The 20,869-nt window shown below is 31.0% G+C and overlaps 1 protein-coding gene across 1 annotated transcript in view; it reads left to right on the forward strand.

Moving 5' to 3' along the window:
• Positions 1-20,869, forward strand: part of LOC129230395 (1-phosphatidylinositol 4,5-bisphosphate phosphodiesterase gamma-1-like) — a 126,727-nt gene that overhangs the window by 65,152 nt on the left and 40,706 nt on the right. Inside the window, exons 15-21 of the mRNA XM_054864793.1 lie at positions 18-187; positions 1,494-1,691; positions 2,426-2,554; positions 7,469-7,646; positions 11,478-11,582; positions 15,098-15,292; positions 19,625-19,691. Coding sequence (XP_054720768.1) covers positions 18-187; positions 1,494-1,691; positions 2,426-2,554; positions 7,469-7,646; positions 11,478-11,582; positions 15,098-15,292; positions 19,625-19,691 — 1,042 coding nt within the window. The remainder of the gene's footprint in view (positions 1-17; positions 188-1,493; positions 1,692-2,425; positions 2,555-7,468; positions 7,647-11,477; positions 11,583-15,097; positions 15,293-19,624; positions 19,692-20,869) is intronic.

The raw sequence follows: 20,869 nt of genomic DNA on the forward strand, positions 1-20,869 counted from the left end.
ATTTAAAATTTTTTCAGGACATTCCAAGTGATGAATTGCATTATGGTGAAAAATGGTTTCACGGAAGGTTACGTGGAGGTGGAGCGCAAGCTGGTGAACTTTTGAATCAGTATTCCTATTTAGGTGATGGAACATTTCTTGTCAGAGAAAGCGTCACATATCCTGGTGATTACTCTTTATCTTTTTGGTGAGTATTTTTTTCAGACATTGTAACTTCTGTTCAAGCAGGCAAACATCATTTCCACTTTCTCATTCTGTCTTTTTTTTTATTATTATTCAAATTTGTTTGGTGCAAACTATTTTAATAAGCTGTTGCTTTGATGTTGAGGAACAAACTGCATATTCAGGAGAAGATCAAAATTGCTTTTAATGGGCCTATTTTGTTTTTTCTCTAATGCTAGTTCATGAATGTTTACCCAAGCTTAATCGTTAGTGGTTTAGGTTCCAACTATTAGACGTTAAGTAGTACTTAATTTTCGAGTGTTTTGAGGGCATTCACAACCATCAGTTTTGTCGTTAGTATTCTTTGACATTAAAGTAATCAGATGCAACCATGGTTTACAAATGAGCTATGCTTTTCAAATTATTATTCTTCAAAATTAAATTGAAAGCGAAATTCTGCAGTCAAAGCTGCCAATAATTTTTTCTTCTCTAAGATGTATTTAAATTCAAGAAAAATGATCTTAACTTGTCTTAGTGACATTAACTCAGTTTCGAAACATTTTCTTGAAATTAAATGCAAATATCAGACAAATTGTATCTCTTTGTATTTCAATCAAATGTGCAACAATATTTGTTGCTGATTCCTTTATACTTTCGGAAACATAGCATGAAAACTAAATTTTACTGCATTCAAATTTTGTGAGGAAAAAAAATTGTTTGCCTCATCTTTAAGTACAGCAGCACCTTTAGCAAAACTGATGAAAAAAACATGAATACTCACAACTCTTAATCCATGAAATGTTTAATGGTATGTGTTCTGCTGTTCAAATTTCTGTCTATGATTTCAAGGATAGTCATTAGCACAAGAGTTTTAGGTTACCAGTTTTGTACTACTCCTCTAAATAATATAAAAGCAGGTTTAGATAGAGTCTTATACTAATACAAAAGAGAAGACCATCTACCAGCTCTGAGCCCAACTAGATTGGTTTTCGTGTCACTTATTTCCCATAAAGATTAAATGTGTTCTTGAAACTGTTCATCCCATTGCTAGTAATAAGCTTGTTATAAAATATTGACAGTTGTTTATTTCACGTTGATTAAAAATTGCATTTTTGTTTGGAAGGCTGGAATCTGAAAGTCCGCTTGAAAAGTTTTATAGAGACATGTTTTGTTACTTCCTTGAAAATGAATGAAAGAATTTAAAAAAAATAATAGTGTCTACTTTAGGGCTTTTTTTTTTTTTTTTGACTTTTTAAAAATCATTATTGTTTTGTGTTTTTGCAGTTTGAACTATATTTAGAATAATTATTGTCTTGGATTTTAAATTTTAGGCATCAAGGTACAGTAAATCACTGTCATATTTCAAAACAAGAAGATGGCCAAACTCAATATTATATAAATGACTCTATTTCTTTTGACTCTTTGCATGAATTAGTGACATACTTTCAAGCAAATGAACTCATAACTTCCACATTTTCTATCTGTTTGGCTGAACCAGTGCCTCAGCCGAAAGAACACGAAGGAAAAGAGTAAGTCATTTAAATTCATTTGTCCTTTTCATCTGTTTGCAGGAAAGCCAGTGCTGTGAAGTCCATCTCTTTTATATATTCTGATTTTTATGAAGTGTAATGCAATGAACAATGTTTTTCTTAGCTATTGAAATGTATTTGTTGCTTTTTTTCTGTGTGAGACAGTTCTTTTTTTTATTGCTTCTGAATATATAGTATATAAAATATGGGGGAGGAGTACTGGTGTCAGATTCTTTTCCATAGAAATTGCAAAGTTTCTGTAGCACTTGCTTGTATCTTCAAAATTCAGGAACAGGTCAGATTTCTGTCTTTTTAAAGGGGTGTCTGGTCTGTTGGATTACAAGATCTAACGTTGTTTTAAGTCACTGCCACTTTAAAATAATTTGGCTCCCTCTTTTTTTTTTTGAAAACTTTTCTAATGTTTTCAAATTTATGACTTTTTTTGTATCAAAAACGTTTTGAGATTTTTTTTTTTACTGTGGTCAGGATCTGCATAGCCTTCACAGTGACGTCAGGTTAGGATTTTCAACCGTAAAATCATTCACTCTAATTTTTGCTGATAGTAACATTTTAGTTAATGCTCATATGCATGTGTGATTGAATTCTATGTCTCATTGTTTCTAAATTACAGCTCAAATTTCAATCAAATCTTTCATTTTTCTGATTAAGATGATAATTCTTTCTTTATGTAAAACTGATTTTGTGCATTTTACCAGAGTTTTCTTTTTTTACAGATGGTATCATGCAAATATGACAAGGTCTCAAGCAACAGAATTACTCATGAAAATCCACTATGATGGTGCTTTTTTAGTCAGGCCTAGTGAGAAGCAATCTGATGCAATTTTTTTTGCAATATCTTTCAGGTATATACTTTAATTTCTTTTTGTGAAATCTCAACATTTTTTCTAGTAATGCTCAAAGCCAGTCCTTTGTTGTGTTATACCAAGCCTTTCTGGTACCGAAAGTTTTGCTTAAAAAATGTGAACGGGACAACTTTCTCTTGTACTAGTTTAATGTATATATTTTTGATAACTAAAACTGAGTGTGGTTTTTCTTATAATGGGGACCAGTGTAATAAATAATGACACAGAGGTATGTGTCATGGCTAAAAAAATTTATGTCTGCGCACAGTATTTTTAAGAAAAGACATTTAGACATAACTGTGTCACCAACTCTCACCAAATAGCATGAAATACTTCACTTAAATAAAGCAGTAGGCTAAGCATTACCCTGGAGAAATTGTCTTGACTTGAAAAATGACTTGAAATTAGCATTCATTTGTAACAAAATGTGAGCTATGAGCTCTTTTGAATGTCCTATGCAATCCAAAGAGGAGATGCTCAACTAGACACTATACAGTAGGGTGGAGTGACAAAAAAATAAATTTTCGAATTTTGAAATGCCTGGGGTTTCAAGTTGCCTTTTAGCATCAATATGGTACCCTTAAAATATTAACCTCCTAGGATAATATCTTTAAGTTCCAAAATCACCCCAAAAAAAGTCCAAAATTACGAAAAATCAACCTTTTTTGAACTTTTGTTACGAAATTTAAAATATATTACTTTGAAAATGATTCGAGGTGTAAATAGTTACTCTATGTAAGGTTAATATTTCCTAGGAGTTTTAACTCAATTAGAGTATTTTCTTCAAATTTTTTAAAAGCCACAAAACAAACCAAAAATCAACTTTTTCCATTTTCACCAGAGCACACTATATAAATATTTTTAATAAAATCTAAACTTGTTTATCAGTTATATATTTAATTTCTTATTCAGATAATTCACTACATTACAGTTAAGAACTTTTGCTATACATCAATTTTGTAGTTTTTGTACAATAATGGTACAATCCAATTAACAAGCACTCAACAAAAACAAGTAATTTTATTTTTTACCGGTTGAAGTTTTTTGAATATAAAAATCTTCGTTACTGAAATGTACTTTATGAGAGTGCAAATCAACTCTACTCAATTTGTGAACAGAGTCGCCTATTTTTTAGGGTAAAGTGTAAAAAAAAAATTTTCAACTTTTTGAAACATACAAGTGATTTTCCTTGCAAGTGTAAAAGAGCAAAAAGCATTGTATTACAACTCCTGTCAAATATCCTTATACCCTAATTCAAGAACCCAGCTCAAATGACACAGGACATATAAGAGTTCTGCGCAAAGAAGCTGAAATTGTACAGTGTAATATTATTAATTTCTTAACATGTAATGAGCAGCCACTTGATAACTTGATTGTTATTGGTTGCGACGGTACCAACACCAATACTGGTGTGACAGGAGGTCTTATTCGTCGACCAGAGTAAAAACTAAACAAACCCATCTAGTGGTAAATTTTGCCTGCGGTATGCAAATAAACTTTCATTGTTTGAGACAATGCAACATTTGAACGGAACAATGAAAAGATCCGCAAGTATTTTTGGTATGAGAAAAGCTATCAAAACCTGCAAAAATCTGCCACCGGTGAAGTTTAAAAGTATGTATATTCTTTGAGAATGTCCCTTCTACTTTGACTGGGGAACAGATCTTAGCACCCACCAACAATATATTCGCAAGAAATTGCCAAGATGTTTCATCTAAAGATAGCTAAAGCAATCTTGCTACTGAAAAACTTCGTCCTACAGTATATTCCAGGTAGATAACAATTGCCGCCCGTCTTTTAAAGTTATACATTTCGGAGAATCAGAGTGAAAATATATATGAACGCTCTGTGTATAGTATACAGTGTATATTGCTTTATGAAGAATCTCTAGATGAAACATCTTGGCAATTTCATACGTATATATTGCTCATGTGAGATAAGATCTGTTCCAGTCAAAGTTGAAGGGACACTCTAAAGAATATATTTTTTAACTTCACTAGTGGTAGATTTTTGCAGGTTTTGTTAGCTTTTCTGATAATTACTAAAATGACTTGTCGGTCCTTTCAGTTTTCCGTTCAAACTTTGCATCAAATGACTCAATCAATGTAAGTTTATTTGCATACAGCAGACAAAATCAACCACTGAATAGGTTAGTTTAGTTTTAACTTTAGACCTACGAAGGAAACCTCCTGTCACACCAGCATTGGTGTTGGTACCGTTGCAACTAATAACAACCAAGTTGTCAAGTTGCTGCTCATTACATGTTAAGAAATTAATAATGTTATCCTCTATAATTTCAGCTTCTCTGCCCGGGATTGTTATATGTCCTGTGTATTTGGATCCGGGATCTTGTATCGAAGTATAATGCTATCCTACAGGAGTTGCAATGTTTTTTGCTCTTTTTCACTTGCAAAGAAAATCACTTGTACGTTTCGAATTTTGAAAATTTATTTTATTTCTCTCCAACTTAAAGAGAAGGAGGCTCTTTTCGCAAGTTGAGTCGAATTCATTCGAACTCGCGAGAAAGGAAAATTCGATAACAAAGATTTTTATGATCAAAAAAATGTTAAATGGTAGAAAAAAAATATTTGTTCTCATTGGCTGCTTGTTAAATGAACTGTTGTACCATTATCGTATAAAAACTACAAAAATGATGTAAAGCAAAAATTCTTATCTGTAATGTAATTAATTATCTGAATAAGAAATTAAATATATAACTGATAAATAAGTTTAGATTCTGTTAAAAATATTTATACTGTGTGCACTTGATCTAATTATGTTTTGCAACATCATGTTATAATGGAAGAAAAAGTCAATTTTTGGTTTATTTTACGGTTTTTAGAAAATTTGAAGAAATTACTTGAATTGAGTTAAAACTCCTAAGATATGTTAACCTTACATAGAGTTAACATTTACACCTCCAAACACTTTCAAAATAATATATTTTAAATTTCCTAAAAAAAGTTCAAAAAAGGTCGATTTTTTACAATTTTGGACTTTTTTGGGGTGATTTTGGAACTTAAAGGAGGGTAATATTTTAAGGGAACTCTATTGATGCTAAAAGGCAATTTTTGAGACTCCAGGCGTTTCGAAATTCGAAAACTTATTTTTTTTCACTCCACCCTACTATACAGGCCATGTACATGAAATTTCAATCTTGGAGTTACGTGTTTTTTGAGTTGATGCAAGATACTCACATACTACATACATATGCATACATACACATTCAGACACCAAAAAAAAAAACCTTGTGGGATGGAACTTAGGAGATGTTCCATTCAGCAGATATGGACCACAATTTTCAGTTGACTTGTTTTAATAAATTTAATATTTGCTTCCTTGTAATTAAAAAAAATATTATCTCTGATTAATAGTTAATACTGATCTTGTAATTGTTTGATATACAGTCCGATCCCGCTACAACGCGATCCGACTTATGCGAAATGGCTATAACGGGAGTTACTAATTTTTTATTGCGGACACAAATTGCTCGCCTGTAACATAAAATGTTTTTGGAATGGAGCAGCAGAGCGTTATAACGGGCTTTGTTGACACTAAATATTGGTTTTGTGAATGGACTTTCATCGCTTTAGCATCACTGGAAGCGGAAGTTCACACAATGTATTAGTCTAAACAACGCTTTGCTTTAGTTTAAAATTTAAACAAATACCTGCTCTGATTCTTAACTTTTTTTTTTTCATTTTACATATGTTGATAAAATAGAATGGCTCCCAAACGCGCTCTTTCATTTAAGTTAGCGAAAATGGAAAGAAAAAGACAAAGTTTCTGACCATCAAAGAAAAGGTCAAGATTCTCAAGACGCTTGAACAATTAAAAGGTATTTCGAAAGTGGCACGACAATTAAGTATGAGTGAATCTTCGATACGTACAATTAAAATTCAAGAATAGAAAATCCGTAGACTTTCAGAACTTAGTTTTAATACTGAAGCTCGCAGAGTAGTGTCTAAGCAAAATACAAATATCATGAAAATGGAAGCGCCTCTTTCATTGTGGCTTAAAGAGGCCAGAAAGAGGAGTGTTCCTACACTGCATAAATCATCTTCATCATTTAAAAAATTATAATTAAGTTTGCGATATCTACTGTTCAGGGGTATTATAATGCAGTAATGTACTTTATGTAAGTACCGTACTGTTTTAATTCATGTCTATCATTGATTTTGTGCTTCATAATAGTAATTTATGGAAACGCTTTTTCTAAAATGCAGTAAAAAGTCAGTTCTTTATAAAAGAAACGTTAATATAAAGTTAAGAAATGGTTTGAAACAATTTGAGGGGTGTTAACACATGTTTGAAATAATCGGGTATGCTAATAAATATTTCTAAGCATAAGTTGTTCCACAACGCGAAATTTCAACTTGCACGAAGGGTCTAGGAACGCATCCCTCGCGTAAGTCGGGATCCGACTGTATCATTGTTTTTGTATTGATTTTTAGAAGCTTCTTATATTGTGAAGCAGCAACAGTGTGTCAAACCTTAAGCATCTTGCAAAAATTAATAATTTTGTTCTGCTTTGTATGTCATAACTTGAGTACTAACTTGATTCTTGTTAATTTCTTCTTAATAATTTGTTAAACAGGATTATTAAATTTTCATGACAAAAAGAAAAACTCATTTTTATGACTCTACAATTTTAATTTCACTTTAATTTATATGATAAAAATTATCATAAACAAAATTATATTTTGAAGCAACTTTAGTACAAGGTATTTTTATGTTATCCTTCCTCTGTTGTAATCACAACTTGTGACCTAATTTTGAATTTTGAAAATTAATTTTCATTTTTATCCATAGCCAGTAATAATGGTAAAATACTAAATATTTTATAATTTAAATGACAACTTTTTTTTCATCTGTTGACAGACTTAATTATATGTCATTTTATTTATTTTTCAGAGCAGAGAATAAAGTCAAACATTGTCGCATTGAATTTGTAGGTCGATTGTACTCAATAGGCTCAGTAAAATTTGAAAGCTTGGTGCAGTTAGTTAATTATTATGAGAAGAATACATTGTATAGAAAAGTTAAGTTAAAGTACCCAGTAAGTGAAGAAGTTCTTCAAAGAATGTCAGGTGTAAGTAATTTTTTTGCTCTTTGACTTTTATACAGTAATGCTGAAATTTTGTAAGTTATTTTTAAATAGAACTGATTTATAAGTTTATAACACTATAGATTTATCCAAAGATGTTTAAACTAAGAAAAATAAATTTTCAAGAGATTTTGCTGTAGAAGATACTATAATATTATTTTTATTTGGACATTATTTAAAAAAAAAAAAACATTTTTTAAGAAAAAAAATTTAAAAAATGTTTAGAATATTGTTGCTTATTTTAGTTAATTCATTTTTTAAAATTATTATTGTTATTTTTTACAATAATGAAACTCTGCTCTGTATGTAAGCTGTATGTAATACATTCTGCTTCTCTTTTTAACTCTCTAAATTAAGCTGTATTTATTTAATTTAATACTTTTCTGCTATCAAGTTTGCCTCTCACTGTTCTCCAATAGGTTTGCTAAATGCAAATGTAAAATGTTTTCTTATTCAAAAGGGATTGTTATACTGTTCTGTTAGTATCACTGGTTCCAATATTTGGCATAATATCCTAATCAGCCTTGCAACTTGAGGCAAGTTGATGAGTGGTGTTGTTCTAATGAAAAAAGTACCTGTAATTCTTGCTTTAAAAAAAATGTTACACTAAAGGATCTTACTGTGCTAAATTTTGAAATTTATATTCTGCAAATTATTTAGCATGAAGTGTGCCCAGCCTCTAATTATTAAATAAATATTATCTTTTCGTAAAAACTAAATTAATGTAACATAATCGATTATTCAATGTGCCATGCCTGCTTTTGTGTTAATTTATTTATCTTTAAACAACTACCAATGTATGTTATGTATTCAGGTAAAATTAGTGAAAAAACAAAGGTTGAAATTTGGGAAATCTATTTATATGTCTTTCACACTCACACACACAAAAATAAAACTCTCTGAACAACTCAATTAAAAAAAAATCCTGATTTGAGTTTAACTTTTCAATGACATGTTAAAAAAGAAATGCTTACACATTCTGACATTTTTTTGTTCTTCGACTATTTAATTAAAAACTAACTGAAGTGAAAGACTGATTATATTAAAGTACAAGAAGCTCTGAACTAAGAGTTTTCTATGTGTAGTTGGTTATGTGAAAATTATTTTTTTTATTTAAAACAGTTTTAAGACTAGAACAAATTAAAAATTAAAAATTTATTGTTATTAATTCATATTAAAAGCAGCAATTTACTAAAATTATTTTTGAGAAGCTTGCCCTTTACTTGAACCACTATCATAGAATTTAAACTTTTTCATACATTAGTGTAAAAATCAGTGCTGTGGAGTTGGAGTTAAAGTGATTTTGGGGAAAAAGAGTCGGAGGCTGCAGGTGAAAAGTTCCAAGAGTCTGAGTCTGGGATGTCAGAGTTAAAGGCTTTAAAATTTCCAGAGTCAAAGCCGCAGTTGGTCATTTTTCCTTCAACTCCACAGCCCTCGTAAAAATCACACTTTTCTAATCCTAAAAATGCTTAATTACTATTTTTTGCATTTATTTCTGAAGAAGGCAGCTAAACCAAACCATTATTTTTGAGTAAGTAGGGATTCTATTTTTTCACTGGTTTCCGCTCTTTTCTGAAAGTAGGAGGAGTTGACTAATATGCAAGTATACACACTAAACTTTTTAAAAAATCTATAAATGATCCACTGGTTTGATTCCAGTTACTAAAAACTTTCTATCTGAAATTTATCTCAAATGTGTACAAAATCCCTGCAATGTATTTCATTCAGTGTGTCAAAATCTTTCATTATTTATCACTAGTTTTTACTTTTCCTGTTTAATTCAAGATTACAAACACACCCAAATAAACAAGCAAATGAAATAAATTCAAATATAATAACAAAGAACAGACTGAATGACATTGGACTCATTAGTGATGAAAGCCTCAAATATGGTCAAGTAAATTTAAATACAAGAAATTAAGGGTGCAAAAACACCAATTCTCCTCAAGTATAAAAAAAGAGAATTCAATTGTTAACTCTATTTGTATCTTCTCTCATCTGTACAGTGTTTTTTTCTTTTCAGTTCATAAATAAATATCTTTATTTTGTAAAATAATTGTTTTCAATGATTGCAAAAATTATTTGTAAATTTGTTACAAGTAACCAATTTTTTTTTAACAAAAAAAAAAAAAAAAAAAAAAAAACAAACAAGATTTTTCATATAATTTTGTTTTTATGGATAATACATGCCTTGTATTTTATAAAAACGTATTTGAAACAGTTATAGTCCATGTCAATCCAAACAGGGAAGTTACGTTCATAGTCTTGAATGAGAACCAGGTTGCTATCTTTGGCTGGCTTCTCGGGCCAGGAATGTTTTTGGGAAAAACAAAAATATTCCTGTAACTTACTTTTCGTTCTGTATTTTAACATGTGGTGAATTTAGAAGCTTCCCATACTATGATGGCAAGGTTTCTTCTCTTTTTTTTTGCCTGAATTGACATGGACTATGCCAATGTAATTTTTGTTTAGGTTAGTTTTAAAGTAAAGGCAAATAACATACTCTAATGCAGAGTTGGCCGGATTAGACCCAATGGGTTTTTTTTTGAAAAAACCCATTTAAAAAAACCCACTATTTAGCCCACTTTTGGGTTTTTAAAATTTTCCGAGAAGTTTTTAAAAAAATTAATTAATTTAAATGCTTTCACAATTTAAACTTCTTTTTTATTTGTTCTTCACCACAGACAATGGACATAAAAAATGAATTTTGAACTTTAATAGCATTTCTTAACTCTTAACGGCATTAAAAAAAATTTTCAAAGATTTTAATAAATATTTTACATTTTTTTCTTTAACTGGTCAATAAATAACTCAAATTATCTTGAGTAAATCCTGGCGCGTCTGATTTTCTCAATATTTGTAGATTGTACAGAGGAAACTACTCTAGCTAAAAGGCTTTCATGTGAATTATTTTCTGCAAACCAACATGTCACAAATTTTGAATAAACACGAGGTATATTTTTTAGAAATTAACAGGTTTTTCAAACGGTCTGACAGAAAACAGAATAGGATGTACAGTATTTTCATTATCTTATGAAAAAGTTTAATATTCCTTACTCTGTACACAGAAATAGAATAACAGGTAACATAAAATTCAATGTCTTGATTAAGCTGTAATTCAGTAAAAAGAGATTTTAACTACTTGAGGTTCTACAGTAGTTTTGCATAACAAAATGAGATACAATAAAGTAAAATGCAAAAAAAAGAAAAGGTAATTAAAAACGAACAATAGACTCGAGAAGTAACTTTGCCTTAACTGTTGGTAATCATGGAAACTGAAAAATCAGAAACTTCACCATTCTTGGGTTTTGTCATCTTTTATACTTTTCTTCAGAAAACGCTGAATTTTAACTAGTGTTCCAGCTTTTTTAACCCCAAGACACTTTTTGCGCTTTGTCCATATACTTACGCTATAATATGCTACAAGTACCCCTCATTTTCCCTTAAAAAAACCACATTTCTTTTAAAAAAACTCAGCTTTAGTTGGGTTTTTTGGGGTTTAATTTAAAAAAACCCAAAAAGCCCTGGGTCCATGGGCTTTTTTTAAAAAACACGGGTTTTTGCCAACCCTGCTCTAATGTGAATGCAGCATTAGAGTTTTACTTTACATTCACATAGTATGCATTCACTCACTTACTATGCAATAATCATGCATATACACACACATGTATGTATATTTTATATACAAAGTTGAACAATATAATTAAGAAGTCTTATAAATTACTTGAAAAGCTGTATTTAATTGGAATTTTAAATATTTTACTTATATTATGTAAATTATTATTTCAATAATGAATTGTATTATTTATGATATAGATGAATGGAAATGGAAGTTGCCATCTGCTTCAAAGCAATGCTTCTCATTCAAGCTACTTGAAATTGAGCTTCAGGAAACTTAAAACGTTTAAGGGCAAATCCATGGTAGCTCTTATTACATTTTACATCGTTACCAAAACTTGCGCCTGCATTCGAAACAACTTCATTAAAAATAAAATTACCCAGTATTTTTTTCATTTAAATAGTTCACGAACTATTGCAAAATGTTCTTTGACACCTCAGATTATATGAAAAAGACAAACATGCTACTGTTTTTAGCAGTAAGTTACTGCCCCTAAGCCAGGGCTAAGGCAGAACTACATGCAATATATCAGACAGCCCATTTATGACATCCAGAGACTACAGTTCTGTTCTTGTTAGAACTCATCAGTCTGGAATACGGAATAACCAAGCTGGAGGCAGATGTCATCTCATTGATTGTGAGAGGGCCAAGAAACTGGTAGATAAAATAAATTCATCTCACCAGAGAGTGTCTGCAGCATGGTGCGGTTCGACTCTTGAATTGAATGGCAAAGCTTGAGGTATTTAGCAGTAAGTTACCACCCCTAAGCCTGGGCTAAGGCAGAACTACATGCAGTATACCAGACTGCCTAGCATTGCGAATTGCACCATGCTGTAGACACTCGCTGGAGAGATAAATTTACCTTATCTACCAATTTGGCGACGCTTTCTGCTTCAATGAGATGACATCTGTCTCCAGCTCGGTTATTCACTATTCCTGGCTGATAAGTTCCAATAAGAACAATACTGCAGTCTCCGGATGTGGTAACCGAGCTGTCTGGTATATTGAATGTAATGCTGTTTTTTTAATATAAATTTATGAATATCTTCTTTGGCATCATATGCCTTTTTTATTGAGCCATGTAAATGCATACTAAAATACAACTGCCTGTTAAATGAATAGATGTATAGTTCGGTAACTCAAGTTGCAAATCAGTGAAGTTTCATCGTTTATTTCATTGTCTTAGATTCTCATTGTGGCTAAACTGTTGAAAGTGATGATTTGTGGGCAATTACTTGTAACTGATCAATACACATGTTTAGGTTTGATTAAAATGAAATTTGCTAAGAGGAAAAAACTACATTGGGTTAACTTTTACTCAGTTCTGTTATTTTTCGTGGATTTGCCCTAAGTGTTAACAGCTGGTATTCCTGTTGATGTGCTTCAGCCTGTTTTAGCAGCTACCTCCAAAGCTTCTATTGCCTTTCTTTTTGTGTATGTTGTTCTTTGCTTGACTTTATTCAATTTTATTTTTGTTACATTATTCAGAAAAAATTGATTATGTTCAGATTAGTGCAACTTATTCTATTGTTGCAGGTGAACTGGCAAATTTTGGCATGAGGTTAATTTGCATGTATGCAAACAACACTGAGTGGTAAAGGTTGTGTTGATTGACATTTCATGAAAAATTTATCCATGCAATTTATGAATAATTTTAAAGAAATCAATAAAAATAGTCTTGAGAATCAAGTATGAAGGCCATTCAATAACTACCGAGACAAACTGACCTGGCGAACAAACTTTTTATTCCTGAAATAAGATTTTTTCTATTTTGCAACCTAATCCTGATCAACATTTATGCACCAACTGGTTACTAGCTTTTTTTTATAGCAGCTGCAAAAGACTGTTTGATTTGATGTTAGAGCTAATTTTCCACAAAATTTCTTGACATTCTCGTTATGCTGGAGAGTCACACCTCCTGTCTGAATATGAACTGTACCAGCACTAACTTCTTTAAACATCTCCACTGCGACATGGCGGTCTGCATGAATAATGTCATCAACTCAAGTTTGAAGTTGAAACTTCAACTGTCAAAACAGAACGGTATTTGTCAGGCACTGCTTCTCAACCACTTTTGAACTGTTCAATCAACTTTTAAAATTTTCAACGGTTTAAAACTTTCACTGTACAATTTAATTGTTCTAGAGTATACATTAGCCGGTTTTTCACCTTCAACAATCAAAAAACAAATCACCGAATGTTATTCAACCAATGTGGAATTTTCAAGAAGACCTGCCATTGTTTCATTTAATTTTGAGGTTATAAACAGAGCAATGTTGATCCATCTGCTGATTATAATTCATCACTGTGAGGGCAACCCCAAATGTATCAAACTTGCACTACCAACAGTTTTTTCTCATGCCAGTTTTTCTCTTTAATTATTGAATGAACTTTGTATAATCTTAATGTTTATGGCTTGACTTATGTTTTACTTTATAATGGATCTAACTAGGAATTAACTAATATTTAAGCAAAATCATGGTGTGAAATTTCAAAACTACCTAACATGCCTGAAACATGATGCAACTGTGCATTAAGAAAATTTAATTTGCATAACTATGGTGCCAATTTACATACTGGAAAGTTACATATTTTAACAGTTCAGCCTTGTCAAAATAAAGCAATTCTTTGCATGTCAAACCATGGCCCCATGAGATGGCGCTGACACTTTCAGGCATTGATAATATATGAATTTTTTTTGTGTTAAACTGATGCAACTATGATCTGCTCTTACCAGTACATAAATTATGTGTTTATTATTATTATTATTATTATTTATTTAGAATTACACACATACATGAGCAAATGGTGTAATTAGATTAACTGAATCAGGTCAAGCTAGAATTATATGCACCAAAAATGCACAAGGTAGGGTAGGAGAATTTTTTTTTGCACAAGACTGTTTTGGTCACTCGATTATGCTTGTAATTGTGCAGATTTAAAAATCAGAAAGTAGTATAGATTTAAAAATTGAATTTCAGCAACCATGGAAGGTTTGATGTCATTAGAAGGGAAGGGGAAGAATGAAATTAGAATGTCGAGAAATAGATTTTGCACATGTTAAGTTAAAATGTGAATTTATCTGCATTCAGTTAATAATTGCTGAAACTTTTTTTTTTTAACATGTCAAAGACTGCAAATAATCCGCTCCACGGATAAGCGGGAGTAAACTGCATACACTATAATTGGTATGTACATAATTTCATAGGAGGCTGGTGTACCAAAAAAGTGTGTGGGGTTAGGGCCCTGAAGCTGTTTTTTTTTTTTCTTTTCTTTTTAGAATTGGGTTGAATTGAAGGCTTTTATTATTTGTGATTCTATGACCTCCAAAATATAGAATATGGCCCCAAAAATCGGGATGGATGGCATCCACAAATTGTCCTCTACCAATTCAAAGTTTCATTTTTATGAAATAAGACGAAGAAAAGTTCATTTATTTGGAATTTTTAGTTGTTACTTTGGTAGAAAAAATCAGTCCACCCTGTAAAAAATCATTTTTCAATGGACTCTCAAAAGTGAGGAGGCAAGGCTCCTTTACTTTTGAAAGTGAGGGGGCAATGGGGGGGGGGGTTGAGTCACCTATGCATCATTTGTCCCTCTCCTTCTATCCTTGGAAAATTTTGAAGTGTTAGGCTGTCAGATTGTACTAAAATGTATTTTTTTTAACCTTTCTGTTATAAAACATTTTTGTTGCTTTATGTCTTTGTATTTTCTGCCTTAAGCTTGCTTATTTTATGCAATGCCATTGAATTATTTTAATTTTCTGCGTCACCAATCCTTCAGTTTGATAAAATTAAAATAAATTGTTACTTTCTAGATAACAGTGAAAGCTTTGCATGAGTACCATGCACAAAGCAGATGTGAGTTATCATTCCCAAAGCATGCAGTTATAACTAATGTAAGCAAAGAAGATGGTGGATGGTGGAAAGGTGACTTTAGGGGCAAAAAACAGCATTTCTTCCCTTCTATTTATGTAGAAGAAATTGAACTCATAGAGATTTGTGAAGAAAATGTATGTATAGTTTGTTTTTTTCATCTATTTTTATCTCTATATGTTACTAGTATAGCCTGGATTATATGTACGAAATATGCATTCAAATATGTACTAAAAGTTCTTAAATTATGTAGTAAAAATTTTTAAAAATGCACTAATATTTTTTTCTTACATAGGGAAAAATTGTCACATCCAAATTAAAAATCATTGAACTTGCCATTTTTACATTTGGTCATTAAGGCAATGTAAATGTGTGTCAAAACAATTAATCACATAGAAAAATGATATGCACATTAAGTACCATCGTTCTAATGAATCCTAAAATTTTGCAGTAAGTTACTACCCTAAAACAGGGCTGAGGCAGAAATACAAAAAAAACACCGCCAGCTCAGTTATTTCATCTGAGGACTGCAGTTTCGTGCTTCTTAGCACTCGTCAGTCCGGAATAGAAAGTAGCTGAGCTGGAGGCGGAAAACCTCAAAATGAGCCAAGAGAGCCAAACAAACTGGTAACTAATATGTTGTTCAAGGATTTTTTCCCAGTTAGATATTGCCTTTTCTCTTTTAATATATTTTCCAAAAAAGAAATAACCCTTTCAACATCTACTTGATGTTATTGGCCAGTATTTTAAGTGTTTAAATTTTTCTTGTTGCTGACTTGTTCTCTATTTTCACATTTAAATTGCATTGCCACCTGAAGTTAAATCTTTTCCATGTTCAAAAATTAAATTACTTATAATTTTTTCTGCTTAAAATGCCTTTCTGCGAGAAAATTTTAATAATTAACCAAAAGAGCTTTGTATCTCAAAAATCTCAGACTCATTAAATGTATCTCAAACAAAGGATTTAAGTCAGGACTGCTAGCTGAACCCATTCCGACAGCCATGCCTCTGCTCAAAGTTACAAAATCTAATCACAAGTAAAAAATGCACTGATATGCATCAATGTAGAAAATTTTGCTTTTTTATGCTATAATATCGAGTGAAGCGAAAATATGCAATTGTGTGTGCACATATATGCAATTTCATATAGTTCAGACTCAAGTTATTAGTTTGCATATTTATTTAGGGGAGGGTGGGCCACAATGAGACATGGGCCACAATTAGACATTATGAATCAAAAATGAAAACAATTCTGACAGCTACCACCACCTAGGAGGAGTAAATATAACCAAAATGCTTCCTAGTTTCATGCTGTTCTATGCTTTTGTTTTGTAGAAAAAAATTAGTTACTGTTTGGACACTGAAAGCTATTTGAATAATTTCTTGCATCTATCATAATCTTGAAAAACTTCAACAATTAAGCTAAGTGTTGTAGTTTATGTTGTTACTGACACTTTAATCTTCTATTATTCAGCTATATTATTTTTAACTCATGGTTTATTTTAATGATATGAAGCAAAAATCTTGATTTTGTTGTTTGGGCCACAATGAGACAAATTTTTTGGGCCACAATGAGACGTCTCATTGTGGCCCAAGCAGCAGTAAGCAAGTGTAGAATACTTATCTACTTCTTGTTTTAGTTTACAAAAAAGAAATTTAACAATATAAAATAATAGTTTTAAAAACTAAAAAAACACGCTTTCGTAGCAAAATGAACTAAAAAGTGAAAAATAATCTTTGGATGATAGTAGTTGACCAATCACTTAATTTTAATGTAATACAAAAAAGCGTGGGGTGCTGTCAATTTACATTTTTGCTTGGACAACAAATGGAAGAAATTCAAGACAACTGATAAGAAACCCCCCACGCTTTTTTGTATTACATTAAAATAATGTGATTGGTCAACTACTATCATCCAAAGATTATTTTTCACTTTTTAATTCATTTTGCTACAAAAGCGTGTTTTTTTAGTTTTTAAAACTATTATTTTATTTTTTTGTTTTTTAGTCTTATGTTGGAGAATTATCAGGCGACGAAATTATTTATAAAACGACTGCGAGGTAATATCTTAAAGTTAAGACAAGGGCACACAGGTGGGAAGCTACTGTGAGTCACCGATGTATGTTTGCGGAAATCATATTTATACTACTTTGAAAATTTGAGATGCATTTGAATAAAAGTTTTGTTCAACAATTGTCTGATCAGCAATGAATTTCCAATTGAAGACTCACCTAAATTTTGGCATGAAATTAGTTAAAAAAATTATATTTCATGTTCTAATTACCTTGGAACATTGGAACAAATTTTGTCTGATGCAGAAAAATTAAACGTTTTTGTAGATATTTTAAAATAATTTTTGAGAGCATATTTAATGTATTTTTTTAAATTTTTCCTTTTTTACATTGTTGAATTTATGCCAAAATATTGATTAAAATTGGAGGAAACTAACAATTAAAAGAGTTAATTAATTAATTTGATTATAGAACATTGCATTGTCATCGGGTCTGAGGTCGCGTGCCAAATTTCAAAAGAATTCGATTGCAGGAAGTGAGCGAAATTTGAGCTGCAAGATTCCGTTACAAGATACATACATACCTACGTACATGCAGGTGAAGCTAATAAAAGCGTGTTAAAAAAATAGGCTTGATTTAAAAAAAATTTATATTTTAACTAACTATTACAGGTGAACTTTTTATTTTACTACACAGCTTTGTACAAAACAAAACTAGAAACCGGTTAGTTGTTGATAAGGTTGCCAAACATAGTACTTATTTCAAAGCACTTTATAATTAATATTTGCATAAAATAATTATGTAAGTTAATTATCAAATAATATTTGACATTTATTATTTTATTTTTTTCCTGTTTGCTAAATCCTAATGTTTTTTTTTTTTTTTGCTTACTGTAATTAAAATTGTTTTATATGTATGAAAAAAAAGTTTTAAACATTTAAAATATGCTTTAAGTGTACACAGGACCTTGAAACCATCAAATTTATGAAAAAAAAAAAAAAATCGTTGGAATTGTGGAAAAAATCAGTTTGTATCATGTGGTGTTGTATTTTTTTTTTTTGTACTTTTTTATAACTCTGTACTGAATTAAGTTTCTTTAATAAACTAGCTAAAAGTACTTATTTTGCAAACTTTAGGTAAAAATACAGTGATTATTCAAGTGTCCCATTGTGGCCCTACTTAATGTCTCATAGTCGCCCATAACTGGGCCACAATGAGACTTTTCATCGAATTTATGAAGCCGCATAACTTTTTTTTCTAACATTAAAATAAGCTAAATTTGGTGCAATATATTATAATTTGATACCTTTAATATAATCAAGTATGTTTCTGTGCTTTAGAACTCACTAATATACAAAAAATGAAAAATATGTGTTTTTTGTCTCACTGTGGCCCACCCTCCTCTATTTATTTTTTCAAATTATTTTATTTTATTTTTTGCACAATAGCGTATATTTTATGTTGTCTCCATATTACTTAAAGCATTTTGTTGACATTTTTACAAATTATCCAGACTGATAAATAATACTCAGATACATGTGTTCCTGAATTTCTTTTGAAACGAATCGCAAAACACAGCTGATGTTCTCATTTAAAATGTTTAAAAATGATTCATGAATTCATAATAAACTTCAGGGGTGGGGGTCTGACTCAAAGTTTTCTAAATATATGCAAATTAATGACCACCAGTACTAAAATCACGGTGAAAAACTGTATTGAACTCTGTTTAATTCAATAATGTGTAAACAATATTTTCAACAGCATCACTTAGCTGCCAGCCTTTGTAATTCATTTAGGAGACAGATGAATTTTGACACCTTCTCCTGAACTCTGAGTGAAATAAATATCTATCAAATTTTCACCATAACAGCAAAATTCCCCAAAAAAGGAATTTTTCAGCATTTTGAATTTCAGGAACCCATGAAGTAAAACCATGACAGTTGCAACTACGAAACCTTTTTACTCGTGAAACTAGAATGTGTGCAGACATTTTTTGAAGCATCTTTAACTTCTTTTATTTCTTTTGAAAACTTTGATTTCGCCAAAAAATGAGATGAAACATTCTCGACTTTTCTCTAATATTTCTAATTTTTTATCTAATGAAGGAATGTTCATTATATCATTTATTGAAGAAAATAAACTTTTACCTCTATTAAAATGCTTTTTTTTTACAAACCTAAAAGTTGTTGGGTTTCTCTTTCAGAATGCCGAATTTCAGAGCACATGTAAGCTCAATTTTCAAATTCCCTCCTTTCATTCAAAAAAAATCCCCCTTTCACTCAAACTTATGTCCATGAAACGACTAAGATTTCGGTGTCTATTTAAAAGGTTTACCTGAAAGCAAGTTTTATTGATCATTGATCTCAAATCTCAAGTTCTTATGCACCATTGTATAATCTGTAGTAGAATACTTTGTTATGAGAATATCTCACAATAATGTTTACCTTTGTTTTGTAGGCTTCTGAAGCTATGCCTTTAGGTGACTTGCAAAAAGGAAGTATTGACATTGTCAACTGTACTGTAGGTAATTTGACTTAAAAATGGATACAACTCTTAAACAAATACAGTAAAACCTGTAAAGTTGACTACCCTTGTAAGTTGACCACCTGTCTATGTTGACCGCTTTTGTCAGGAATGGAATTAGCCCTATCTCATATAATGAAGGAAAACCTCTGTAACTTGACCACCTCTCTATCATGACCACCTGTCTATCTTGACCACTAATGTACGCCAAATTTGGTCTGGAGTATTGTAAAACACCCTTTGTAAGTTGACCACTTGGTTTATTTTTTAAAACTTTCTTCAGCATATTATTTTATTTTATTATTTATTTATTTATAATAATAATAATAATAATAATAATATTTTTTTTTTTTTGATAGCTTTCAAAGAATGTTTTTAATGCTTTGATGACATACTAGCAATTTAATAACTAAACAGCAGCATAAAGCTTATGCTGCTCTTTATTCTCCAAACTTGTTTTTCATTTGTTGTTCTATTTGAGATAGCTTTTTTACTCTGTTCAATGAAAATAGGTGTCAGTAGAAAAGTTCGAAGTCTTTTCTTTCAGTTGCAATATGTTGTGGCAACACAGGAATTGTGCTAAAAAGAGCAGGCCCGGATCTATACATTTTGGGCCCCCCTGCAACAAAATATGTTGGACCCCTCCCTAGTGGTCAGCAGTGTCTATTTGTAAAGCGAATAAGCCTTAGTGCTGGGTTTTTTTCTCTCTATTTTTTCAATTTCTAGGGCCGTTAGCTCCTTTAAGGACGCGGGGCCCCTCGCACTGCGGGTACGCAGATCCGGGCCTGCTAATGAATAATGAGTAAAGTTACATGTTTCTGGTGCAAAGGATTAAGAGATAGGACAATTAAATTTTGCCTTTATGAAATGGGAGTGTCGAGCTTGTTGCTATTTGTGCTATAAGTTTTACATAAAAAGGCTTCAAAAAGAAAGTTAGTGGAACTTGAGATTAATAAAAAGTATGAAGTATTAAAAGTAATTGAAAATGGAGAAAAGCCAGAGAAAATTAGCTGGCATATATGGAATTTCTAAAACTACTGTGTCTAATATAGTTAAAAACAAGAGGAAAATGGCAAAAGTATTAGAATAGTGTTTTTAATTATTGTTTCGCTTTCAATAATGTTAAATAATGAAAGTGGAGTTGAACACAAAGAGTAAAAGTGAATTCCTCAAAAAAAA

The sequence above is a fragment of the Uloborus diversus genome, chromosome 9 (assembly GCF_026930045.1).
Source record: "Uloborus diversus isolate 005 chromosome 9, Udiv.v.3.1, whole genome shotgun sequence".
Taxonomy (NCBI): Eukaryota; Metazoa; Arthropoda; class Arachnida; order Araneae; family Uloboridae; genus Uloborus; species Uloborus diversus.